Source organism: Melitaea cinxia, chromosome 30 (assembly GCF_905220565.1).
Source record: "Melitaea cinxia chromosome 30, ilMelCinx1.1, whole genome shotgun sequence".
In the NCBI taxonomy this organism is placed as follows: Eukaryota; Metazoa; Arthropoda; class Insecta; order Lepidoptera; family Nymphalidae; genus Melitaea; species Melitaea cinxia.
Window position 1 is genome coordinate 7,887,201 of NC_059423.1, and position 27,686 is coordinate 7,914,886.

At 39.2% G+C, this 27,686-nt stretch overlaps 1 protein-coding gene across 1 annotated transcript; it reads right to left on the reverse strand.

Annotated features, from left to right (window-relative positions):
* Positions 1-30: 30 nt before the first annotated feature.
* LOC123668201 (anoctamin-4-like) lies at positions 31-27,686 on the reverse strand. The gene is made up of 25 exons (XM_045601990.1): positions 27,407-27,686; positions 26,646-26,767; positions 25,594-25,737; positions 25,139-25,294; positions 23,576-23,636; positions 23,469-23,512; positions 21,005-21,139; positions 19,919-20,095; positions 18,793-18,944; positions 18,037-18,139; positions 17,657-17,764; positions 16,665-16,870; positions 16,009-16,175; positions 15,102-15,178; positions 14,266-14,406; positions 12,810-12,974; positions 11,834-11,977; positions 10,791-10,960; positions 9,000-9,139; positions 8,175-8,334; positions 7,400-7,445; positions 6,422-6,527; positions 4,229-4,404; positions 1,123-1,288; positions 31-387 (listed from the first exon to the last, which is right to left on the reverse strand). The coding sequence occupies exons 1-25, from the start codon at positions 27,657-27,659 to the stop codon at positions 293-295; spliced, it is 3,414 nt and encodes a 1,137-aa protein (XP_045457946.1). The 5' UTR covers positions 27,660-27,686; the 3' UTR covers positions 31-292.

Sequence of the window (27,686 nt, forward strand, 5' to 3'; positions counted from 1 at the left end):
TATATAATAAAAAAGGGTCCATTGAGTGTTAAAATTTTTTTTTATCTGATGACTTATTTTTGACTTATTCCTAATAATGCCTAATAATATTTAAATTGATATTTTATCAACTACCCACATCTTGACAATGTAAATTGTAGTCGTTTTTTTTCGTTTGCGAGAAAACGATTAAAATTACACTTGTATGTAGTTTATAAACGCCCCCCGAACACACACATTAAAACCAACATTTGTCTACATTAAGACTACATAAAAAAAAACTCTAGAATTATGCTAGAAGTATTCTATAAGTCTAAGAAGTAGGCGTGGCCGGTACATGCGCGTCCAGGGCATCAGAAACGCGAGAAGTACGACGTTGCCAGCGAGATGGCACATTGCCAGCGTCCACTAGGGAAAGGGGATTTGTTACCCTCGAATTGCCAGAAATATGAAAGTGCCAGAGCCAGTGCTATAAAAATTATGAGGATTGCAATGTGACAGTCTATTCTATTACATTATAATTGTGTCTTTACTGTGTAGGATTATAAAATTTTAGAGAGTTGCCAATTAACTAAGGGCCGGTTTCGGCTTTTGTAAAACTAGTCCTTAGGGTTCGGTATTACCAGGTGATCATCTTTAGTCTTTCCATCAGGAACTAACAGTGACGTAGTGGGGGGGGTAGAGGGCAAAACGCCCCATGCTACTCGTAAAGGTCCGCAAAACAAAAGATTTTCTGGAAATCGCGCTAAAATGGGAACTAATACAGACTGTTTTGGCTCGACTAATGAACTTTAACGTTTGGATTCATAGTTTCAATCGATCGAATCGATGGAAAAAAATAATAATATATCAAAGTTTTATCTGTTGGATACCGTCATCCTTCGATATCGTTATCCACAACCTGTGAAACAGACCCTGACTCTTATGAAATTGTGTATGTGCGTGCTTGTGTGTGTGCTTGCATTACTATGTGTGTATTTTATAAGTTATTGTTATAATTTATAATTGTAATATTGTTATCTACAGCAGTAGGAGTACAAATTCGATTATAGAAAAATAACCTAACTATGCTAATGATTCACTAAATGTTTCTACATGCTTCAATAGGCTATATTACTTCACTCTACTCCTCACCGTTATCGCTGTTCTGGCTGATCAGCTGTCTGTACTCGGTCGACAGTCTTCGTCTGCCATGTTCGTATTTTGCCTCCTTCGCAAGGAGCAGTTCTCTCTGAATCTGTATCTTGAGTTCCGTTGGTACGTCCGGTATGAAGAGTTGCATTAATCCGGTTAATCCGAATACCACGTGCTAGAGAAAATATTAGAGGTTTTTGATATAAAATATTAAATATCGGCTAATATTAAATTTCGGCTTAGCGTTGATAACACGATTTTGATTTTCTGTTGTCTGCCGTTTTATTATAACCCGTTAATACGAGATTTACACATAAGGTGTTCGACTGCTAACTACAACGGTGCTTCAAATGAGGGGTACTTTAAGAGTTATAGTTCATATTCCACGTGAAAAATCTTAGCCATTTTCAAATCTAATTGTCTTTATATATGAGCTGCTTCGGCAAGGTTATACATAAACTGTCCCTTCATTGTAAAATTTGGTTGATGGATGGAAGACTATCCATTACAAACATACAAAAATACACTCACTTCAGCCTATCGCAGTCTACTGCTGGACGTAGGCCTCCCTATGTTTGCACCAAACATTATGTCGCAAACTTACTTATTTTGCCCATAATCACCATACTGGGTAGGTAGGTTGGTGAACACAGGGCTGACTTAGACGCACCAAAGTCGCTACTGCCCGTCTTTGGCCTGTGTATTTGAAAGCTAGGAGTTGGATGGTTAACCCGCCATTGGTCGGGTTTTTAAGTTCCAAAGCGACTAAGGGATACGGGTCCACCTCGTTCTCGTCCGCGCCCCACTCCTCGCGGTAGTGTCGAACACCTACAGTTCACACCCCTACCTCGAACACGACGACGAAGGCGAGCCTGGCCGCGAACACGTGCCAGTAGTGCGGCGACAGGCCGTACGGGTCGCTTTGCTGCGGCGGGTTGCGGTAGCCGCGGTACGCGCACACGGCCGGGTCCACCTCGTTCTCGTCCGCGCCCCACTCCTCGCGGTAGTGTCGAACACCTACAGTTCACACCCCTACCTCGAACACGACGACGAAGGCGAGCCTGGCCGCGAACACGTGCCAGTAGTGCGGCGACAGGCCGTACGGGTCGCTGTGCTGCGGCGGGTTGCGGTAGCCGCGGTACGCGCACACGGCCGGGTCCACCTCGTTCTCGTCCGCGCCCCACTCCTCGCGGTAGTGTCGAACACCTACAGTTCACACCCCTACCTCGAACACGACGACGAAGGCGAGCCTGGCCGCGAACACGTGCCAGTAGTGCGGCGACAGGCCGTACGGGTCGCTGTGCTGCGGCGGGTTGCGGTAGCCGCGGTACGCGCACACGGCCGGGTCCACCTCGTTCTCGTCCGCGCCCCACTCCTCGCGGTAGTGTCGAACACCTACAGTTCACACCCCTACCTCGAACACGACGACGAAGGCGAGCCTGGCCGCGAACACGTGCCAGTAGTGCGGCGACAGGCCGTACGGGTCGCTGTGCTGCGGCGGGTTGCGGTAGCCGCGGTACGCGCACACGGCCGGGTCCACCTCGTTCTCGTCCGCGCCCCACTCCTCGCGGTAGTGTCGAACACCTACAGTTCACACCCCTACCTCGAACACGACGACGAAGGCGAGCCTGGCCGCGAACACGTGCCAGTAGTGCGGCGACAGGCCGTACGGGTCGCTGTGCTGCGGCGGGTTGCGGTAGCCGCGGTACGCGCACACGGCCGGGTCCACCTCGTTCTCGTCCGCGCCCCACTCCTCGCGGTAGTGTCGAACACCTACAGTTCACACCCCTACCTCGAACACGACGACGAAGGCGAGCCTGGCCGCGAACACGTGCCAGTAGTGCGGCGACAGGCCGTACGGGTCGCTGTGCTGCGGCGGGTTGCGGTAGCCGCGGTACGCGCACACGGCCGGGTCCACCTCGTTCTCGTCCGCGCCCCACTCCTCGCGGTAGTGTCGAACACCTACAGTTCACACCCCTACCTCGAACACGACGACGAAGGCGAGCCTGGCCGCGAACACGTGCCAGTAGTGCGGCGACAGGCCGTACGGGTCGCTGTGCTGCGGCGGGTTGCGGTAGCCGCGGTACGCGCACACGGCCGGGTCCACCTCGTTCTCGTCCGCGCCCCACTCCTCGCGGTAGTGTCGAACACCTACAGTTCACACCCCTACCTCGAACACGACGACGAAGGCGAGCCTGGCCGCGAACACGTGCCAGTAGTGCGGCGACAGGCCGTACGGGTCGCTGTGCTGCGGCGGGTTGCGGTAGCCGCGGTACGCGCACACGGCCGGGTCCACCTCGTTCTCGTCCGCGCCCCACTCCTCGCGGTAGTGTCGAACACCTACAGTTCACACCCCTACCTCGAACACGACGACGAAGGCGAGCCTGGCCGCGAACACGTGCCAGTAGTGCGGCGACAGGCCGTACGGGTCGCTGTGCTGCGGCGGGTTGCGGTAGCCGCGGTACGCGCACACGGCCGGGTCCACCTCGTTCTCGTCCGCGCCCCACTCCTCGCGGTAGTGTCGAACACCTACAGTTCACACCCCTACCTCGAACACGACGACGAAGGCGAGCCTGGCCGCGAACACGTGCCAGTAGTGCGGCGACAGGCCGTACGGGTCGCTGTGCTGCGGCGGGTTGCGGTAGCCGCGGTACGCGCACACGGCCGGGTCCACCTCGTTCTCGTCCGCGCCCCACTCCTCGCGGTAGTGTCGAACACCTACAGTTCACACCCCTACCTCGAACACGACGACGAAGGCGAGCCTGGCCGCGAACACGTGCCAGTAGTGCGGCGACAGGCCGTACGGGTCGCTGTGCTGCGGCGGGTTGCGGTAGCCGCGGTACGCGCACACGGCCGGGTCCACCTCGTTCTCGTCCGCGCCCCACTCCTCGCGGTAGTGTCGAACACCTACAGTTCACACCCCTACCTCGAACACGACGACGAAGGCGAGCCTGGCCGCGAACACGTGCCAGTAGTGCGGCGACAGGCCGTACGGGTCGCTGTGCTGCGGCGGGTTGCGGTAGCCGCGGTACGCGCACACGGCCGGGTCCACCTCGTTCTCGTCCGCGCCCCACTCCTCGCGGTAGTGTCGAACACCTACAGTTCACACCCCTACCTCGAACACGACGACGAAGGCGAGCCTGGCCGCGAACACGTGCCAGTAGTGCGGCGACAGGCCGTACGGGTCGCTGTGCTGCGGCGGGTTGCGGTAGCCGCGGTACGCGCACACGGCCGGGTCCACCTCGTTCTCGTCCGCGCCCCACTCCTCGCGGTAGTCCGACGTGTTGAACACTTCGCCGGTTTTTCGTTACCGAATTAATATAAATTTGCTGATATACAACGTGTTATTAAACTGGCGTCCTTCCGTTTAGAGCCGCACGGAGGTAAGTGACGGCATTTCGTTGCTACGTGATTTTAAATCAACAAAGTTAAAAAAATGTTGAGATGACATGAGAAAATCGGCTATAAATAACCTACCTAACTTTAAAACTCCCGTGACTCTGTCATTGCCACGATACTAACATACCGGACTAGAAAACAAGTCAGGCTCAACCAAATCATGTATCTGGACCGGATCAGGATAGAATTAGGCACGCCAGATCCGGCAAGCTCTATCAGGACCAGGTCTGGTCATAAAAACAAAATATATTTAAGTAAAAAACATAAGATGAAACAAGGCTGTATGTTCTTAGACCTTTGCTTTTACAGTTATTTAAACAAAAACAATGAATTTATGCTTACATTATTTTTGGAGCGAAACGATAAGTGGCCTGTCATTTTTTATTAAAACATCTATTTTTCAGTTGTTAACCATTAGTTGTATCGTTTGTTAAAAAACCGTGTGAAAACGTTAAATTAATGGAGCACGAGTAACGTAAGTTGTATCGTTTGTTGAACTTGGAGTCGAGATCGTTTTTATTTTGAAAATAACTTATGAAACGTGAAAATAACGTGTGAAATATGAAAATAGCATGTGTAATGTGAAAAAATGCGCGTGAAATGTGAAAATAATGTGTGAAAGCTGCAAAATTCTTCTTCTAACCTCGAAACTTTAACCATAGATATCTCCATAACCATGGGGTTTCGAAGTGTGACAGTGGTACCAGGGGTAGCGTTCCCCACCCTCCTCTCTCCCTTCCCCCCACGGTCCCAAAATTCGGTTTTTCCTAATCTAAAGCTTTACCAAATCTTCTGCGTTACATACCTTATCCAGTCCAGATCGGGCACGCCCGGTCTGGTCCTGCTAAGGAACGCGAAAAAATTTCTACTCGGGGTATAAACGACAGTAACGTTATAAATAATAATTATCATTCAATAATTTTATTAATATTGTCACTGATATCACAGTTAAATGAAAGGACGCCAGTTTAATAAGACGCTGTATAGGTTGTTACTTATATGTATAACGTTAGAGTTTATCGTACCTGACCTGACCTATCCACGCAATAAAATAAATTAGAAAAACTTAAAAAAAAAATAGTCAGTTATAGGTAAAAATGACCTTATTTTGACGAAACAAAACAAATAGTTTATCTTAAAATTCGTAAACTAAAAATAAATGATCAATATAGTTCGTTAAGAAAATCGAATTATATTCATATTGTAAGATTTTAAATTAACGCAGCAAACGTACGAGAAAAGAGGTAGTCGGGTATGAACACTAATGCCAACGACATCTACCCGCAAACTTCAGTTTCGTGAACAAAACATTCGTAGATGATGTCAAAATATGTGGTGTCATGGGACACCGGGTAGGAACGAAGTTCCTTCGGATAGTATAGAAGTAACACAATTTGAAAAAAAAATGTTGAATTTTATATATATTTTCTTCTTGGTTCTTGATTTTTTTTTTTCTAATTTTCTTGATTGGTTTTTAATTAAGTACATAAAAGTATTTAGGAAATTTGGTATTTTAGAAAATAACAAATACCGTAAAATAAAATAAATCAAACAAAATAATAACAATAATAATAATTCAAACTATTAAGTGGAATAAAAAAACACGTCTTTATTTCTTTTTTGTCGACAGTATAAAATTACATAAATAATTTAAAAAAAGGTTACTAGTAATATTTTAGTTTTACAAAAGTCATATTATACGGTCGTGTGACTGATATTACGTCACTTCCGTTATATATTTTCTTACGGTTTTAGTATCATTATCATTTTTTCAGTTCGCTCGCCCAGCCAAATGTCAAGCCTGCCGTAAGGAACTTCGTTCCAATATCGAGCTCCGCAAAATAAAAACAAAAACTTGGTAAAATAATTTAACAATATTACTTCTTGCTTATAATAATGTTTTACTCACATGATAATGAATGATCAATATACCCGGCTAAGGTATTGTCTGGCGAATACACGTACTTGTAGACCATACGTGGTATAAAATCACTTGTATACGCTATTACGAAGGCCTGAAATAAAATCATATTTGTGTCTTACTAGACGACATATAGTCCGGGAGCCAGGTACGAATTTATTCATTTATTTTATTTATTTATTAGAAATTTTTATTGAAAATTTAATATTTTTTTCACGTTCAAGCAGGCAGCTGACGTAAATCCACCATGTTATGGTCAGTGGACTTCAATTCTCCTTCAAAATATTACGTAAACTATAATCCGACAAATTTTAAATTGTGAGGAAATGACTAAAAAAGTTTTTTTTCTCCATGCGTGGGAGGTGGCAACTGCTCACCCCACCCACGGAGTCGCAGCTGACGGTCGTTAATATTCATAATATAAATATATAATGCATTTTACGAAGTTTCGATTCGGAGGAAATTGGTCATGAAAATTTGTAACTGGCTCCCGGACCATTAAAGCTTATGTGATAAGACACAAACTGCCTAAAGGTTTTAAGTGGGTGGTAAGTTGCGTCCGTTTGTTATATTTCATTATCATTTTTATTGAAGTAAAACTTCTTTGCACGCTTGACTTGGGAAGTAAGCTGGTGAATGCGTGACGAGAGCGTTAGCAAAAGTGTGATCGATCGAAGCGAATGGAAGTCGAGAGGGAGATATAAGTTAAATGGAGCTAAAGAAGTTTTACTTCTGTCGTGTGCTCTAAAGCACACTCGGTTTTTTTTTAACTTTACATTAGAAAAATAAGCGTTTTATTTTAACATACAATAAAATTTTATGTTATTAATTATATTGATGGCGTTATCTTGTTATCTACATTTATCAACTTTCCAAGCGACGGAACTAAATTCTTATAAATGTTATAAATTATTACAACTTTAAGTTTTACAATTTTATTTTAAATATGTAGAAAAAAAAACTTACATTAGAAACAACTGCAGCGTACGTTATACCGCGTAAGATTCCGTACCTGAAAAATATTTAAAACATACTTGAGTTTGCTTGCAAATATGAAAAAAAAACGCTACGATCACAGCACCGCTTTCGCTTCGCTTTTTGTACTTGACTGTAATATTTTTTGATGCAGTGAAGTAAATAAAATTAATAGACGGCGAGTTGGCACAACGGTCGCAGCACTGTTTTGTGGCTATCGCGCTAGCGGTTACGGATTCGATCCCCGCACATGACAAAATTGTTGTATTGGCCATACAGATGTTTGCCGTGGTCTCGATGTTTGTGCAGGCCTTGTGGGTCTCTCCACCGTACACGTGATAGCGATCGTTATTCACAGTAGGGATATATCCACCAAGCCGAATCAGAGCTTAATCCACAGCTCTGATCCTTCTCCTACATGGGGAAAGAGGCTTATGCCCAGCAGGGGGATATTACAGGCTGAGGTAGAACATAAAAAAAAAACAGTTGGAGCTTTTGTACACAAATATTGATGTATATAGAAATTTCGTGTCACAATATATGTGGGCGATAAACTCTGAAATTACTGAAACAATTTTTATCAAATTTTGTAAGCATCTGTAATTTGGTCCAACTTGGGAAATAGGGTAGTTTTTATCTCATTTAGACCCAGTAGGTGGCGCTATCGGTATGTAAGCAATCAAATTTAATAGCTGTTTTCCGGGCAAGACAACGTCTGCCGGGTCAGCTAATAATTATATATTTCATAATAAATATAGAAACTTACCATGCACCAATATCTTCAACTCTCTCTGCCAAGGGTCTTCTGGCTTGCGTCACCATCTTGTAAGCATCCAACCTTATTTCAGCGATGTTGTTCAACAGGGCAAATAGTGGGGCGAGGGGGAAGGCCGCTACGAAGAGCGTCACGAAGCCATATTGTAGGACTGGTGATTGAAAATATCAAAATTGAAAATCAAAAATAACTTCATTCAAATAGGCTTCAAAAGCACTTTCGAATCGTCAATCGAGGTCGACGAAAAACAACAGAAGTGCCGCAGGGCGTTGCTGACCCCACACCCGAGCTTCCTCAAGAATTTTAGTAATCTTACCACAGAAACACAAGAGTACTTGATAGCAATGTTATTAGCTGTGGTCTTCTGTAAGGTCGCCGCGTTGGCGCAGTGGTTACAGACATGGATTGTACCTGTTGCGCTGGCGGTTGCGGGTTCGATCCCCGTACATGACAAACATTTGTATTGGCCATACAGGTGTTTGCCGTGTTCTGGGCGTTTGTGCAGTTCCTGTGGGTCTCCCCACCGTGCCTCGGACAGCACGTTAAGCCGTCGGTCCCGGTCATTATCATGTACACCTGATAGCGATCATTACTCATAGTAGGGAATATACCCGCCAACCCGCATTGAAGCAACGTGGTGGATTAAGCTCTGATTCTCCCACATGGGGAAAGAGGCCTATGCCCAGTAGTGGAATATTACAGGCTGAAGCGTTCTGTAAGGTCAAGGTACTCCCCAGTCGGGCTGCTCCAGATTTCCAGAAGATTCCCGCCGTGCCCTACCTCAGTGCCCCACACCACGTCACACCACCCACTCACTCATCTCCAGATACTCGTCGAACAGCGCGAGCCGGCCGGGGTCCTGGAGGTGGTAGTCCTGCTCCCAGGCCATGTGCGCGTGACTCCGGTCTCGTGTGATGGCGCGGTGTGATCTCCTTCGCCACCAGTTTTGCAGTTTCCTGTCATCATTATCATCATTACAGCCTATACAGTCCACTGCTGGATATAGGCCTCCACAAGTTAACGCCAAAAATAACGTGAACTCATGTGCTTTGCCCGTAGTCACCACGCTGGGCAGGTGGGTTGGTGGCAGTTTCCTGTATTATGCCCAAAATAAGTTATTGATGTACTCGATACCACGATCGTGAAGTGTGAAAGACGACTTGGCGCTTGATATTCTGGAATATGTCTTGGTTCTGGAATATGACTTGATATTATGGAATACTTTGACTAGGTTAAGGTTGCGCATAACACTGAGTATATTACCTAAGTTTGTAATGTACCCAAATTTTATTTTATCGTTTGATTTTTTTTTGCTACCTTAGCTATATTTATTGTTGTCGAGTTTTTTTTTTGAATTTATTTTTTACTAGCTGCTGCACGCAACGTCGTCTGCATGAAAGCTATACAGCACCAAAAATACCTACGATTATACCTTTTAAAATAACATTCATTTACCCGTTTCTTCTTTGCATTTCATATCTACAGAAAAATCTCATAGATGGCGTTGCTTTAAAATTGTCTTGTCTACTTATATTCATTTAATTATGTTTATCGGAAGCTAACTTATATAGCATGGTTATAAACATACTCGTAATAACAACAACATTCAAATATGCGTCGTTAGATTACACGTTGTTACAGAATGCGTTGAAAAACTAAAGGTTCACTGGTTGGTCCTCCTAGGTCGTGATAATATGTAGCCTATATGTTGACCCGACTTCTTGATAATATTCGTGCCAAATTTGAAGTAAATTCATGCGGTACTTTTTGAGTTTATCCCGGACATACATACAGACAAATAGACAAACAGACAAAAATTCTAAAAACTATATTTTTGGCTTCGGTATCGATTGTAGATCACACCCTTAGTATTCTTTTAAAAAAATATTCAATGTACAGTTTTGACTTTCCTACAATTTTATCTATTGTATAGATTATTTTTGTAAATGACATTATTTTGACTTTCGTTAAGTGTGTATATCACCTTATGACGAAATAAATGTTTTCATTTCATTTCATGTCTTATTAGCGGCATTCCACGCGAAGGAAACCACTAAAAAATTGTCTATGTTTCCGATTTTGGTAATTTTCGAATACGCAATACACGGTGACTTCGTGGTGATATGGATGCGTTGTGTGTACAGCGAGGGTAGAGTTATAGTGTCGCAGGCGTCCATAGGGTACGATAACCCCTTATCATCAGGCACTGTGCGCTTATTTGACCGTCATTGGATAATAGACAGGTGCCTCGGAGAGCACGTTAAGCCGTCGGTCCCGGTTGTTATCATGTACACCTGATAGCGATCGTTACTCATAGTAGGGAATATATCCGCCAACCCGCATTGGAGCAGCGTGGTGATAAGCTCCAATCCTTCTCCTACATGGAGAAAGAGGCCTATGCCCAGCAGTGGGATGTTCAAGCTGAATCATATCATTGCATAATAAACAATAATTGACTTATGAGTTAACACAAAAATACAGTCGAATTAAGAACCCTTCCATTTTTTGTTGGTTAAAAAGAGACAATACTGTATTGTCGTCACTGTCATGTCATAATGCAGTAGATTAGTTTAGAGGAATTTATGTAGGAAAATAAGATGCACATACGGATAACCAAGTTCAACGAAGTTATTAAAGCACTGCTTCCCGATCATGATGATAGCCAATTGTATGCAAAGTTCAGAGAGACATCCGGCTGGATCGCATATATCTCCTTTCAGTTTAAAAAACTCCGATTTCCTTGCTTGATCGTCTCCTGGGTAGTCAAAAAAACGACCCTGGAAAAAACATTTTTAGGCAATTTTCTGGTAAACGTACACAGTGGATTTTTAGAAAAATCTAAGTAATATGTACGATTTTTATTTTTGTGTTACCCACAATTAGGAATTCTAAACATTTTTGAATATCATATCAAAAATTGACCGCTCCAGCGGGATTCGAACCCGCGTCTTCGACATACCGTGTCGACGCTCTAGCCAATTAAGCTATGGAACGATATACTCGCCAGAGCGAAACTTTTGATATGATGATTTTTACTTTCGGTTTAAGCAAAAAAAAACGAGTGTGCTTTAAACCACACGACTGAAGTAAAACTTCGTAAAAACGTAACTCTTTCTTTTTCCATCTTCACTAACTTAATAGCTCTCTCAACTTCTTTTCGCCTCGCCCGATCACTTTTTGTAGCGCTCTCGTCACGCATTCAGGAGTCGTTACTTAAAAAATAATTGCCGAAATGTATGTGCATATAATAGTAACTACCTAAAGCTTAGGTTAGGTTCACACACTTTAGCCGATCGCAGTCCACAGCTAGACATAGGCCTCCACAAGTTCGCGCTAAAAATGGCGCGAACTTATGTGTTGCCCATAGTCGCCACGCTGGGCAGGCGGGTTGGTGACCGCAGTACTGGCTTTGTCGCACCGAAGACGCTGCTGCCCGTCTTCGGCCTGTGTATTTCAAAGCCAGCAGTTGGATGGTTATCCCGCCACCGGTCGGCTTTTTAAGCTCAAAGGTGGTAGTGGAACTGTGTTATCCCTTAGTCGCCTCTTACGACACCCACGGGAAGAGAGGGGGTGACTGTATTATTATTATTAAAGAATATAACCAGGTAGGTTAGGTAAGGTAAAAATTATAGTTACTAAATACTGCTCACCTTAAAAAATGCAATATAAATTAGAGACGAATAGAAGTTGATGAATTCGAAGAAAAATATCTTGAACGTATAAGAGTCCTCGTACTCGGTTTGTGTTCTCGGATTTTCCAGATTCGTTAAGTACACAGCCACTTTAGCGTATATCTAAAAAAAAAAAAACGATGTAGGCTTCCTCAGTCTTGTTCTATTTATTACGTCTTTTGATAAAAGTTGTCTGGAAGAGATCGCTCTTGTGACAAAACAGCCTATTGTGTGGATTTTTGTTTTTATTCGACAATTTTTCTACGCATAATTGATGATATAAATTAATATAGGTATACTAGCTGACTCGGCAAACGTTGTCTTGCCGCTAAACGCTATTTGAAAATAGGGGTTGGTGGTAGAAGGGTGAAAATTTAGGGTTGTATGTATTTTTCAACACCAAAATCATAATAAAATAAATGATGTTTTGTTCTCAGACCTACCCGATATGCACACAAAATTTCATGAGAATCGGTCAAGTCGTTTGGAGGGGTTTAACAACAAACACCGCGACACGAGAATTTTATATCTTAGATTGGGTGTACAATATACTTCATTTGTGTTACATTATATTGTCCTATATATGTAAAAAATTACCAAATATAACTCTCTTTTGTCTTTTTATAAACGCTTCACACTCAACGCCGCCCACTGGGATTATCTCCAGTATCGGGGGCCCGGAAATATACATAATATATGAGCACAAACGCCCAGACCACGATAACATCTGTATATCCAATACAAATGCATTATCAACAACCGCCAGATGAACAGCCACAATCCAGTGCTGTGACCATTTTGGTTAACAAAAGTAAAAAAAATAAAACAAGAATATTATAATAATATTACCTTAAACAAAACTATCTACAGTACCATTCAATAAACATGATTTTACCTACATTTTAATATATAAATGAAAATTACCTGTCACTAAAAAGTACGTGTCCAAACTTACCCGTGTCAGAAGCATAATCATAGTCAAGTTGATCATCGCGGCCGTCATTGCAGTGAAGATTTTCGCGTGTCTCTTTAAAAAGAACCCCGTGCCTCCATAGATGACTGACACCATTGATATCCTATATATTATGGTGCCTAGTACTGCTCCCATTACGATGGTGATCTATGAAAAAGTAGATACATTTATTCGTATAGGTTTCTTTGAGTGGTATTAATTAAACTTACGCCACGTTGGCGCAACAGTGACAGCCATAGATTGTATCTATTGCGCTGACGGTTGCGGGTTCGATCCGCGCACATGACAAACATTTGTAATGGCCATATTGATTACCGTGGTCTGGGTGTTTGTGCAGTCCTTGTTGGTCTGCCCACCGTGTTTCGAAGAGCACGTTAAACCGTCGGTCCCGGTTGTTATCATGTACACCTGATAGTTGATCGTTACTCATACTAGGGAATATATCCGGCAACCCGCATTGGAGCAGCGTGGTGGATTAAGCTCTGATCCTTCTCCTACATGGGGAAAGAGGCCTATGCCCAGCAGTGGGATATTACAGGCTGAAGCATAATTAAACTTAAATATGATGATAGACAACAACAACCTCTGGTGTAGTGGTGCGTGTAGTCGCCTGAAACGTTCACGGTTTGAGGATATGATTCCCACTCTGGATGGATATTTATTTGTATTGGTACAAAGACTTCTTTCCAGTTTGGAAGCACGTTGGGGACACCCCTAGGGTCTTCCCTAGAGCACGTAAAGGCGTCGGTCCCGGTTGTTATCATAAATCCCTGATAGCGATCGTTATTCATAGTAGGGAAGTGTGTTGGATTAAGCTCCAATCCATCTCCCACACGGAGAAAGAGGCCTATGCCCAGCTTGGGATGTCACAAGCTGAATCGTATCGTATGATGATAAAGGATTTTTTTATCAATATAGTCTTATTTCATTTTAAAGAATTATCAATTAGTCTCACACTTTTGCAATAAATGGAAATATATAACTAACAATCAATGCAAAAGTACAAGTTCAATTACCATGATCCGTGATACTTTTACCCGGCGTTTATTTACCACCCTTCAAAACTCCAAATTCTGTGTGTAGATTAATAAAATTCCTATCCATTTTTTAGTTTTATTTCATCTTAAAATACGAGCGGCCCAACTTAAGTTTACAGAAAGCGTCCAATAGTGCTACGAGCGTGAGTTTTTAGAACTTTCCTCCAGTTTTACATGTTTTATATTGAATATGTTCATCATCTTCATGGAAAATTAGTAATTTCAACAAACAGTTCCTAAGTCCATTAAAATTAATGTTTAAAGTTTCAATTTATGAATTCTATTTTGTTATCGTTGGACAGTTTAATGCAGTAGTATGTATTGGTTTAGATCTAAATACACTAAAATCATTGGGTGTGTGTGTGTGTATGTATCGAACTACATAAAGTTCAATGGCTCACCATAAACAAAACAGCGGAACTAGTAGCAACATATCTCATGGTCTTCTGCCAGGCGGGCAGGTAAGGTTCCTTTTCTCTCGTAACTGGGTTCGTGCGGAATGTTTTCACTGAAGTTTCAAATTCTGGACGGGGGTCTTCGTCCTGGAACGATTTAGAAATTTAGCTGGTAAATGATAACTTCTAGGTAAATGTTGTGAAAAAAATATATCAGTCTTATTATCTGTATAAGTTTTATTGTTTTATTGTTATATAAATGAGATATTTATTTAATATATGGGTTAAGATTAATTTAAAATTAAATTTGATTCTTTTTAATTTTTTGTCATCCAATATCATAACTACATTATCATATATTGTACTAGCTGACCTGGCGAACTTTGTACCGCCTTCTTTATTTTTTTCTTAAATATAATAATTAATATATTAAAATAAAATATAGCCTATCTTTCAAGTTGGATCGAACTGCACACGGTGTGCGAATTTTATTATAATCGGTTAAGTGGTTTAGAGTCCATTGAGGACAAATATTGTGACACGAGATTTATATATATTAAGATGGTATTATATTTATTTATTTATACTTTATTTTACACCACAACTACATTTTAAACAATAAACACATTTAAAAAATATTTACGTATTACGTATTTACGTAAGAACAATTGGCGGAGTTATGGCTATATAGCCATTTCTTCCAGACAACCCAAATATCATCATATTGTAAAAGCATTATATCTTATTTTATTTACGCAGTGTTATGTGTTGGAACTATTTGACCAAATTATTTTTATTATATATAGTTTTGAAAAACCGTAATAATATAAAGCTAACTGTACCTGATCAACACCACCTAAGTCCCACTCCCATCTCAAAACCGATTGCTTCCTTTTCCAAAGCTCGAGAAACGTTGTTGCTGTGAAATGAAGAAAGAATTGAAACACAGAGATAGATTTTTGATACAACCCATAGAAAAATATCCCCAGATATTTTATTAATCGGCATTGCTTTTGTTTTTACAAAATCATTTTAAAATATTGACAAATATCTACTATTTAGAAATTAGTGGTAAAACCTAATTATTGTTGTCTAATGTTTACGCGAATTTCACTCATTGAAATGAAACAACTTTTTCGGATTTTATCACGGTTTATTAACTTTTTCAGATGCCCGACGTTTCGGATACTTTAGAGCAGCCATGGTCACGGGAGGACTGAGGTGTCAGACGTCCTAACGTTACAAAGTTATTATGATTATATATTTTTTTTTATCTATAACGTACGTACACGAAACCGCGATAAAATTCGAAAAAGTTATTTAATTAACATTTTTGAATATCATATCAAAAATTGACCGCTCTAGTGGGGATCAAACTTACGTCTCCGACTGGCCGTGTCGGCGCTCTAGCCAATTAAGCTATGGAACGATGTACCCGCCAGAGCGAAATTTTTGATATGATGATTTTATATTCGGTTCAAGCGAACCGTAGCGCCGTCTATAGTGAGTTCTTTACAGAAACCCGTGACTATTCAAAGTTTCATATTACAATGAAAAGTTGTTTAATTTCAAAACTTAATTAGTTAAAAATCTCTGCGGTTCAGAAAGATACAGAACAACGAAAAAATAAATAAAATCAAACCAGTTGCTAAGAACATTGCACCGATTTCTATTCAATTTATTTTAAAAACAATAAAAAAATCACCACATAAAATACATACGAGAAAAATATTAACAATAAATACTCACCCCAAAAAGACATGAAAATAGCAAAGAACACAGTTGCTGGATTGTCAAATAAATACGTCAACTTTGCAAAGAGACACGAATCGGAGAGATTTTGGTACTGACAGGCTTTATCACACAACGGACATAGAGTTGTGTTCCCCGGTCCGTTTGTATCACATATTTCTTTGCTATACACAAATCAAATTGATAATAAGTTGATAATACATGTAAGACAAGCTTATTTTAAGGGGTAATTACCAAATACTAATTTAAAAATTACCTGTAAATATAAATAAATGAAAATTACCTTACAAAATAAAGTCATGTAAGTTTCATTTACTTAAATTATTTGAAGTTTATAGTTTATTTACAATTCGATTAAGATAGTTACGTACGAGAAAATATCACTCAAAATAAAAAATTTAAACACTATTTATTAATTATAAAAGTCAGGTAAATTTTGAATTATTAAAAATTTGAAATTGCAAAAAGGCTCACTATACTAAACATATTTAAAGAACCAATATAGTTTATAGTAATAATTCTCTTTTATATACACATCACTTACTAAATTAGAATATTATGCAACCAAATAACAATAAAATTATACAAAAAAAATCATCAATGTTATAGACTTAATATAACTGAGCTGAGTGTAAATATTGTGTAAGACTTACCTAGGTATATTATCACTGGAATTCATACTAGCTAGACCATATAAAAAGCATAATGTCCCCACTATAGCCGGTGCGTACAGCATTTTGGTATAAAAGCCGAGCCAACAGAAGTATAACGCAATTTTCTCGCCAAAGTACCTTCTGACTAGCCATAGGGGTTGTTTTTTATACCATTTGCAAGGACGTGCCCATTCTAAGTACAATAGCTGAGTGAAAATGATAAATATTTATTAATACTCGTAGATTGAAAACTGATTGACTTTGTCCCTCAGTATTTTTTGTGATAAATAGCTTATGAAAAATAAGTCAATTTTAAAATGTAATTTAGTGTTAAGCATTTTTGATATTGTTCCTCATTAGTCGTAAAATTATATAAGATAAAACTTTCGTTACCTAATATTATTATGTAAGTAGAATGTCTAAGTTAATATATTTTTTTTAATCTTTATTTATTTATAGAGGGTTTATTCATACACTGAATATGTCGCCCTCATAGGGGCTTATATTAAACTTATCTACGTTTTATTACTAGTTTGTACAAGTTATACATCATTACAGCCTCTGCTGACAATTGATTGCTCAAAATCACATTACACAGACCCAAATCGAACAAGTTAATATTATATTTAATATAAAAATCCCACCTCTCCGATTCAACGCGAACACATTCGATCAGAACATGGTACACGTCTTCAATTACATCACATTCTAAGCATTTTGGGGTTGGAGACTTGCCAACTAAATATGCAAAACCATTTAGGGGAATGTGTCCAGATCGAAGTCGGAGAGCCACAACAAGATTATTTCTAAGTTAATAATCAGTTTTAAACTTCGCAAAGATTTTAGTTAAGTAAGGAATTTTGTAGGATAATCAATTTATATACGATACAGAGAAGTATGGTCAAACTTATATATTTAGCAGTAGTAGTAGAACTAATATTTCTCATTATATAATTGACTTTTACCTAATTAACTATATAATTATAACTTACCCGTCGATCCGTCTGCATCTTATCCTCCATATCCATATCATACCTACCCTCGTGTAAGGGGAAACAAGCTAAATATGTGCCATCATTTAGTAAACGACGTATGCCCATCTGGAAAATATAATTTTACGTTCAACTTTTTATATAGAATTTAGTTTTACTATTATAAAAAAAAAAATCGTTTTAGTGAGAATTATTTAGGGTAACAATTAAGCTTAGTTTTATAACGGTAACTTTCATTGAGGTAATTAATGTTATTTTTAATGTATTAACAATGATTGAAAACCGTATCATTTAAAATCTATTCTAATTAATAATTTAATACTATACTTTTATAATTTCTAGTGCAAGGTAAACATCAATTATGTATTAATGTAACTTACCTTAGTTTCAGTGTTGTCGTATTTAACTCGCAGTAAAATCTGCATCACAAGTAAGCTGCGCTGTGCTGGCGAAAACTGCGTGTATCTGTCTTTTACTAAAAATCTAAAATTGATCGTAGCATTAATTAGTAACAGGAACGACAGGTAATCATGGTTTAATATGCTAACATCACAGTAAAAATTTCTTAACAAGTGTAGTATTTATTTATATTACTGTGTGGCTACGGCATTAAAGAATATAGCCACACCCTCACTTCCTGTGAGTGTCATAAGAGGCGACTAAGGGATAGAAGAGTTCCACTACCACCTTGGAACTTATAAAGCCGACCGATGGCGTGATAACCATCCAACTTCTGGCTTTGAAATACACAGGCCGAAGACGGGCAGCAGCGACTTCGGTGCGACAAAGCCAGTACTGCGGTCACCAACCCGCCTGCCCAGCGTGGTGACTGGGGCAACACACATGATTTCACGCCATTTTTGGCTCGAACTTGTGGAGGCCTATGTCCAGCAGTGGACTGCAGTAGGCTGAAACGATGATGATGATGAATGATAGATGATGGTGACAAAAATCACTTCACTCGTTGCTGCAGTTGGCAGAGAGGGTTATATGTACGTTTTGTGTATTTAATAAAAAATAAGCAATTCCGTAAATGAGTTATTGTCATAACATACGCAATTGTCTACATTTTTTCCTGAAATTTCTTCAAGAAAACACAACAACTATTAACAACTATTTCAAAGTACTATACTTACTGTTCCTCTCTCTTAACACCTTGTTTATCAGTGGCAGCATAAAATGAGGGTTCAGGTTCGATTCTTGTGTGTTTATATTCGTACAAATCTTTCCATTTTCTACGCCACTTCGTGTACCATTTCTTGTCTCTTTCAGCTTGGGCTTCGTCACTCTGTTGGGTGGATTGTTAAATATATTTTTTTATAAATTATAGTATTTTCATTAATAAATGTTTGGTTTCCAGCAGGCTATATTTTATACAGCTCCATATTGCGAATTTATCTATCACCATTTCAAAAAAGTAACTGCGGAGTTTCTTGCCGATTCTTCTTTGCAGAATCTACATTCCGAATCGGTGGTACCTTCACTTTTAAAAATGATAATCCCTTAAAACTTTTAACTTGTAAAATGACGATTTGAAGGTGCTTTTGATGAAAATTTGACATATTAAGTTATGATTTTGATTTAATATAGAAATGGACTTATTAAAGGTTGTATTTCCAGGTCGTGTTTCAAGGTTGTATTGACCACATGGTGTAAAGCAGTTACCGCAGCCTCCGCTACTTTAATGGTTTCTCTGAAACTCTCCTGCTCTGCTATAACATTGCTCTCAGGGGTGTTGTATTTCTGTGATTAATAAGGGGCCAGAGATCCTGAAGGATACAATATCTCGACAGCGAGTGGGGTTCTGGCATTGTAATGGTCATTTACGAGCAAGTAGATTTTTTTTTTATGTCACTAGGTCGGCAAACAAGCGTACGGCTCACCTGATGGTAAGCGATTACCGTAGCTTATAGACGCCTGCAACACCAGAAGCATCGCAAGCGCGTTGCCGACCCAATCCTAATCCCCCCAGGAGCTCTGGTCACCTTACTCACCAACAGGAACACAAAACTGCTTGAAAACAGTATTATTTTGCTGTGATATTCTGTAAGGTCGAGGTACTACCCCAGTCGGCCTGCTCTATATTTTGAGCAGGAAATTCCTGCTGTGCCCTACCTCAGTTGTAAAATACGCTTTATTGCCACAATAGTGGTATAAAAAAGCAAATTAAGTTAGCTATAGTAAATATTGCCCATACTGTTAATCCTAATATTAATTGTTAATATATTATACGAATTATAATCAAAATAAAACATAACTCACCCAAGCACTAACAGATATAGTGATAAATCTCTTGGTAGGCAGCTTCATACCAATCACCTCGGCGAGTCTCATTTCAGTCTTCCAGGGTATGTGGATTTTGAGGAACCAGGTCTTACCGTCGAACGATAGACATTTGTTCTCCAGTTCTAATTCTAGACCTTCTTTTATTAGGTTTTCCTGCAAAGGAAATAAAACCCCTTGAAATTAAGGTGATTTAAGATTATAAGAATACTTGCTGACCCGGCGAACTTCGTATCGCCTAACACAAACTTTATCGTATGGTATTAAAGTTCCAATTGACTTTTTGAAGTATTATCACAAATCTTTTGTATGGGAGTATAGAAAAGTGTTGTTTTTAGACTTTTTCAGGAAATTTAAATTTTTTTTTTGAATTTTTCTCTCCGTAAGAACCATCCTCGTACTTCAAGGAATATTTTAAAAAAAGAATTAGCGAAATCGGTCCAGCCGTTCTCGAGTTTTGCGCTTAGCAACACATTCAGCGACTCATTTTTATATTATAAAGATACCTATTTTCTATTTTGAATAATTTTCAATTTCAATATTTACTAAAAACTGACTTTTTGATAACTGATTTTTACTGAAAAATCAGAGTGATTTTTCTGTAAAAATTTTATCAGAAAATTTATTAATATTGTTACGTGTTAGGGTTCGAAGGATTTGGAGAGAAAAACCTGCTGACTCTTTTCAAGACTTTATTCACAAGCACTAGGTCCAACACAAAGCACTAGGTTCAAACACTAAGCACTAACAATATATTCATCGGTTTTTATTTATTAACGTCAATCCGAAAAAATAAAGACTTAATTCTTAGTAATTTTACAACCCTAGGCAGACTAACCGGGCGGCACCAACCCACCTGCCCAGCGTAGTGTCCATGTCCAGCAGTCGACTGTATTTAGCTGAAGTGATGAGACAGACAAAAACATTTTTTATTCTTTTGTCATCCTCGAATTACCACTATTAGCACTATATATTAAAAATTCAATGTTTTGAAATACAAAAACATACGAAAATCACATTTACATAAAAGTCACACAATAATTAGTAACTATTTTAACTGTTTACCTGAAAGGTTCTCCTATAATCTCTCTTCTTAGCTTCAGCCTCCGTCATCACTCCAAAATCTTCTTCCTCGTACGCTAAAACCATGTCGATACGGCGTCTACCGTCTCGAAACATTAGCGAGTCTGGATCAAGACCCTAAAATAAAATTAAATTTAATTATTCACCAACATCAAGTTGGAATCGTAGTGGTTTTAATGTCGCTATTATTAGTTAAGCTACTTATTGTCAATTGTAAAAATGATAACATTTATTACAGCAAAAAGAAATACGACTAGCCCTTGAGCGAAGATTGCAATGACACAGCTTTCTGCTCCGAAGGATAAAGTTACGAATACTGTCTCGCATCTCGATGTAATGTGTGTTTTTATATTTATTTTATAATCGTAACAAAATATGTAAATATAACAATCGTCTGTTATCTACACAAAGACATAGTTACCTTAAGACTAACTGAGGTAGGGCACAGCAGGAATTTCCTGCTCAAAATATGGAGCAGCCCGACTGGGGTAGTACCTCGACCTTACAGAAGATCACTGCTAAATAATACTGTTTTCAAGCAGTATTGTGTTCCTGTTGGTGAGTAAGGTGACCAGAGTCCTCCTGGGGGGATTGGGGATTGGGTCGGCAACGCGCTTGCGATGCTTCTGGTCTTGCAGGTGTCTATAAACTACGGTACGGTACGGTAAGAGCCGTACGCTTGTTTGCCGACCTAGTGACATAAAAAAAAGAACAGACGACCGTGTACGTATGTTAAAGATATAAAGTACATGTGTGGACCATACTGGAGTTAGGCACAATTTTCCCTCGAAATTTGGTCAGTCCGACTAGCGAAGTATACCTTCCAGAAGAAAACAGCCAAATAGTACTGCTCTCAAGAAGTGTGGTTGTGTAAGATAGAACTCCTGCAGGCCTAGCATGCGCGCCACGACAAAATATTGTCTACCCCTTTTCTCGTATTATCTCTCTATGTCTACAGTAGCTAACATGCGTGCACGCGATACTCTTCTCGTTACGTCAAGAAGAGATAATCATTAAATTTTAGTGATCTGTGATATTTATCTCTACGGAAGCTAACATAACGTCGTAATTTTGTCGAATTTTGTCGTTTTAGGAAGAGAAACTTCTCGTCTTCAATATTATCGACGAGAAAGACGATAAATAAAAAATAAATAAAACCGGGTGCCTATTTTTTGTATACCATGGCGTTTCCCTATTATAATTATATAATTTCGGTATACGAAGAGCGGGAAATGCGAAAAGTCGAGTGAAGTGTGCCATATAATGACACAAAAAACGTATTTGCGCCCTGTTGCTTCTTATTCTAAATAATAATAATAATAATACTTTATTTCAGACCAAAGTATAAGTCCATATTGGGTTAGTACAACAAGACAAGACAACATTCAGAATAAAAAACAAAACAAAATTATATTAAAAAAATCAATAACTAAAAATAAAATTAAATAGAATAAAAGTAAAATCAATAATCAAAAAAAAAATTCAAAAATTCAAAAAATTTTAAAAATTAAAAAAAAAAAAAAAAAAAAAACAATGCGTGATAGAATTACAATTATCTAATGTGCGACAAGATATAAAGCACAACACGAGCATATTGTTTTACATATATAATTAAATTCATTTACTTACGCCGTTTTATTTTCCATATTAGATTTTTTAAATTTGATATACACTTTTTATCTTAGCCAAAAGGCCGAGAACATTGTTAAATAAAACATGTGTCACTCGTTTGAAATTGGTCAATAACCTTGTAAATTCAACTTTACGACATAAGAAATAAGAATGATATTCAGTTGTGATTATGGTTGACAATGTTTCTCTACTCGACAAGGCGAAGTCTTCGGAAGAGAATTTTGTCTCTCGTAGTGCGCATGTTAGGGTAATCGAGAAAATACTCGATGTAGACATTATCTCTCTCTCTCGTCAAGAGATATCTCGTTGTATGCATGCTAGGCCGGCTGGACAGGGTCGAGGGTAAGGTTGGCAACGCGCTTGCAATGCTTCTGATGTTGCAGGCGTCTGTTGGCTACGGTAACCGTTTACAATCAGGTGATGTGCGCTTGTTTGCATCTTTTATAGTATAAAATATAAACAACGGCATAGTTCATCATTACAGCCTATACAGTCCACTGCTGGACGTAGGCCTCCACAATTTTACGCCAAAAATAACGTAAACTGATGTGTGTTGCCCATAGTCACCACGCTGGGCAGACGGGTTGGTGACCGCAGTACTGGCTTTGTCGCACGGAAGACGCTGCTGCCCGTCTTCGGCCTGTGTATTTCAAAGCCAGCAGTTCGATGGTTATCCCGCCACCGGTCGGCTTTTTAAGTTCCAAGGTGGTTGTGGAACCTTGTTATCCCTTAATCGCCTCTTACGACACCCACGGGAAGAGAGGGGGTGGCTATATTCTTCAGTACCGTAGCCACACAGTACCGGCATAGTTACCTCAGGGCTAGTTTCTCCAATATCATTTTCTTTTACATTATTATTCGGTATCGAAGCGTTACGTGAAGTATCTCTTCTTGAACTGCGAGCAGACGTGTTCGGTAACGAATTCGGTACGGACGGTTTTCTATCGTCGTGATAATTTGAATTTTGACTGTTTGACGTTGACTGGGGATAAAAAAGATATTTTTTCGCAGATTTATAAAATAAATATTCCAAAATCAAAGTAGCCTAAGTTACTCTTTTTTACATCAGCTATTTGCCAGTGAAAATTCCGCCGAAGTCGGTCTAGCCGTTTCAGAGATTAGCCGAAACAAATAGACAGACAGACGAAAATTGTAAAAAATGTTATTTTAGTATATGTAGAAACATTCATATGCATTTAGTAATAAGCGTTTATTTTAATACTACAAACAGACACTCCAATTTTATTTATTTGTATAGATGAAATATGAAACTGAATTAACTGAGTGACTCTCTGTACCCAGATAAACCCGCGAGGTTTTCGTGGTACTTAAATTTCAAATTAAAATGTATTTGTTATGTATTGGCCAATAAATTGAAAAAAAAAAAAAAAAGATAATTGAAGGTTTTTTTTTCCTATGGCCAGCAGATGGAATCACACAGGCGGAATCGTAAGTTAGACTTTAGACAGAATTGTATATATGAAAAATCTCAAACGATGATCGTAAAAATCTAATAAAGCAATAAATTAAATGTTTATTGAATATAATTTAAAGCTTGCAGATCTTTATATCAACAAATTACGAGTAGCCAAAGAAATTTTAAGCGCGTACAAAAACAAAAAAAATACGCACAAGCTATAAAGCTACAACAACGTTATTTGATAATTACTTTTAAGTTTATCGATGTAATTAAAACTACAACATCAAACATCATCATCAGCCTATTGCGGCCCACTACAGCACATAGGCCTCCACAAGTTCGCGCCGAAAATTATTTATAACAATGTAAAAATATGTATATTGTTAGTATGCTTAAATAAATAAATAAATAAATAAATAAATAAATAAAATGGCGTGAACTCATGTGTTTTGCCCATAGTCCCCACGCTGGGCAGGCGGGTTGGTGACCGCAGGGCTGGCTTTGTCACGAAGACGCTGCTGTCCGTCTTTGGCCTGTGTATTTCAAAGCCAGCAGTTGGATGGTCATCCCGCCATCGGTAGGCTTTTTAAGTTCCAAGGTGGTAGTAGAACTGTTTTATCCCTTAGTCGCCTTACGACACACACAGCAAGAGAGGGGGTGGCTATATGCTTAACTGCCGTAACCGCACAGCCCAACTTACAATTAATTATATAAACTAATCGTAAGTTGTGTAAATTGTGTTTCTCCTAGATAAAGTGTATTAGTAACCGGTACTAAACAAAGGCATTTAATTTTAACGTACTTATTAATTTCCTTGTGTCTACGTTACAATCGAAATTTACTTTATTTCAGTAAGCTTCAAAAACACTTTTGAATCGTCATGCTACAAAATTTAATTATATTTATTTTAATCAATTATGATTAAATCGAAGCTACTACTGATTAGCAATGTAGATTCAGCTGATAAGCATCTACAAATAACTCAGCAGCTACTTTTTAAAATTATTATTATTATAAAGTAATAATTAAAACCTCTCTTACCTGTCATTATAATTGTAACTTACCTGAAAACTAGGTAGAGGTGTGCCGGGTAGAGCTGGAGTACCTTTTTTACTAAATGCTCCGGCGGCTGTTGTAACGTTTTTCACTAACTTCCAACATATTCTAGCTTTCCTTTCTTCTGAACTCTCTCTCGATCTTATATCGTCTCGTAAATGTATCTGGTTTTAATTATAAATTAAAATTTCATAGTTTCAAAGTATTATTTATATGTCCATCTGGAGAAGTACTTCCACCATTAAGATGATCACAGATAAATAATACTGCTTTCAAATAGTGTTGTGTTCCTGGTTGAGTAAGGTAGAGAGCTTCTGGGGCGGGTCGGGGGAAGGGTAGGCAATGTGCTTACGATGCTTCTGGTGTTGCAGATGTCTATAGACTATGGTGACCGCTTACTATCAAGTGGGCCGTGAGCTTGTTTGCTGAAATAGGCATATAAAAAATATAAACAATAACTTACCTTATTACCTGGACTTTCCATGATATCAGCAAGAGAAGTACCGAAAGCTGAGTCTGGTGCGAGGCTATCAGCTGATCTCCAAGCTGACCGGTCAGTAGGAGTGCTGGGTAAAGCTGAGTCGTGGCTACGTCTACGATCTCGGATCTTTATCAAATTTAATACAATTAATATTTATGGAAATATAAAGCTTTGTGAAGACGTGTGATCCGAAAATGGAACAAAAGAATATTTAAAAATTTATAAATGAAAATTAAGCTTACTTCTAGGAGTTTGCTTTATCGAATGGTATAGATGCTTATCATTCATGTAAGTTACTGATAGTTATTCATCAGCGGAAGATAAAAAAGGGCAAGCTACAACTAGAATTCTATTTTCAAACTAGATGTACCCGCGAATTCGTTCGCGTGGGACATTGTATGTGGACACTCGTTATTTTTTTAATGGCGTGATCGTGATCCCGAGGGGATAATGGGATAATGAACTTACTTTATATAATCTTATTTTGGGATTTTAGTGGTATCTGCTTGGAAAAATTGACGTATTTAATAAGAAAATATTTTCTTATTCTATATCTGGGCAGTAGGTACTCGTGCGTGGCAAACGCGGTTTTAAGATGGATTCCCAGGATATATTGTAGCCTATATATTACTCCACAACTTCCTCTTTCCTTCAGTAAAAAACAAATAAAATCAGGGTCAGCCGCTCTGGATATTACATTGAAATTGTCCGGACAAAAAAAAAACAGAGAGACAAAAATTTTAAAATCGTTTATTTATATTTAAGTATCATTTAAATATCTATATGCACCTAATGAGACATAATTATTTCTAAATCACAAACAGACACTTCAATTTTATTTATATATAGATACTTTAGATTTACTTTTATGGCGAATATAGGTACACTGTGTTGATGTGCTGATGTTACCTTTGAATCAATTAGAGTATTAGTTACTTTATTCTGCCGAGTGACGTGCAATGACATTATTTCATACTATAGTTAAGATTCCATAGAGATGATACTGGACTAACTAGTGAAAGCATCATACTCACATGGTCAACAGCTTCATCGGAGGTACTGAGTTCAGTTCTGGTTGTGGACGTCGAGTTCGCTATGTCGTTCCATGCATTATAGTTCGTTATACAAGCGGTTGGAGGTTCTGAGCTGGTGCCATCTTTAATTACAATTATCGCTATTAATGTATTCGCTTCAGCCTGTAATATCCCACTACTGGGCAGAGGCCTCTTTCCCCATGTCAAGGATCAGAGCTTAATCCACCACGCTGCTCCAATAATATATTCAGTAGGCACAAATTTTTTTTCGGTCTGGGTTTCTTGTGTGTCTCCCCACCGAGCCTCACATAGCACGTAAAGTTGTCGGTCCTGGTGGTTATCACAAACACCTGATCATAACGATTGTTATCGCTCGCCAATCCGCAGTGGAACATCGTGGTGGATTAAACTTCATCTCTTCTTTTAAACGGGAAAGATGCCTATGCCCAGCAGTGGTTACAGACCGAATCAGTAAATTAAAAAAAAAGAAAATTCCTGCTATGCCCTACCACATGCTCATTTCATGATGACAAGAAATTTGTAATAACTACAAAATAGAAATTAAAAAAAAACGAGTGTACTTTAGACCACATGATTGAAGTAAAACCTTAACTCCATATAACTTATGTCTCCTTTTCAACTTCCGTTCGCCTCACCCGATCACTCTTTTCGTAACGCTCTCATCAGGCATTCACCAGCTTACTTCCCAAGTCAAGCGTGCGTAAAAAAGTTTTACTTCAAAAATGTTGTCTTTTCCTTACCTTCTCTAAGTTTCTCCTTCTTAGTTCTTCCCCCGTCATCACTATTCCTTCTTGAAGAGTTCTCACTTTGGCTAACTTTTAAATTTTCACTCTCAAATGTTATTCTATCCAGTAGAGCCCGTGTTGTGCCTGTGCTTGGCTGACTGACCCTCTGACTGTTTGTATTAAAGTTGTAATTCTGCGATCGTTGGTTGACATTTGTGATGATTTTCTTTACTGTTATTTCTTCGCCTAATTCCTGGCCATTTTCCATTGTTCTTTTTACCTGGAAAAAAGTTTT

Coding starts and splice junctions, on each gene's coding strand:
- LOC123668201 (XM_045601990.1), bottom strand. CDS start 27,659: ATGGAAAATGGCCAGGAATTAGGCGAAGAAATAACAGTAAAGAAAATC. Junction 14,407..15,101: donor ACTTAGGTGGTGTTGATCAG/GTACAGTTAGCT, acceptor AAATCGTTCCAG/GACGAAGACCCCCGTCCAGA. Junction 9,140..10,790: donor TTCGTTGAACTTGGTTATCC/GTATGTGCATCT, acceptor TAATGATGACAG/GAAACTGCAAAACTGGTGGC.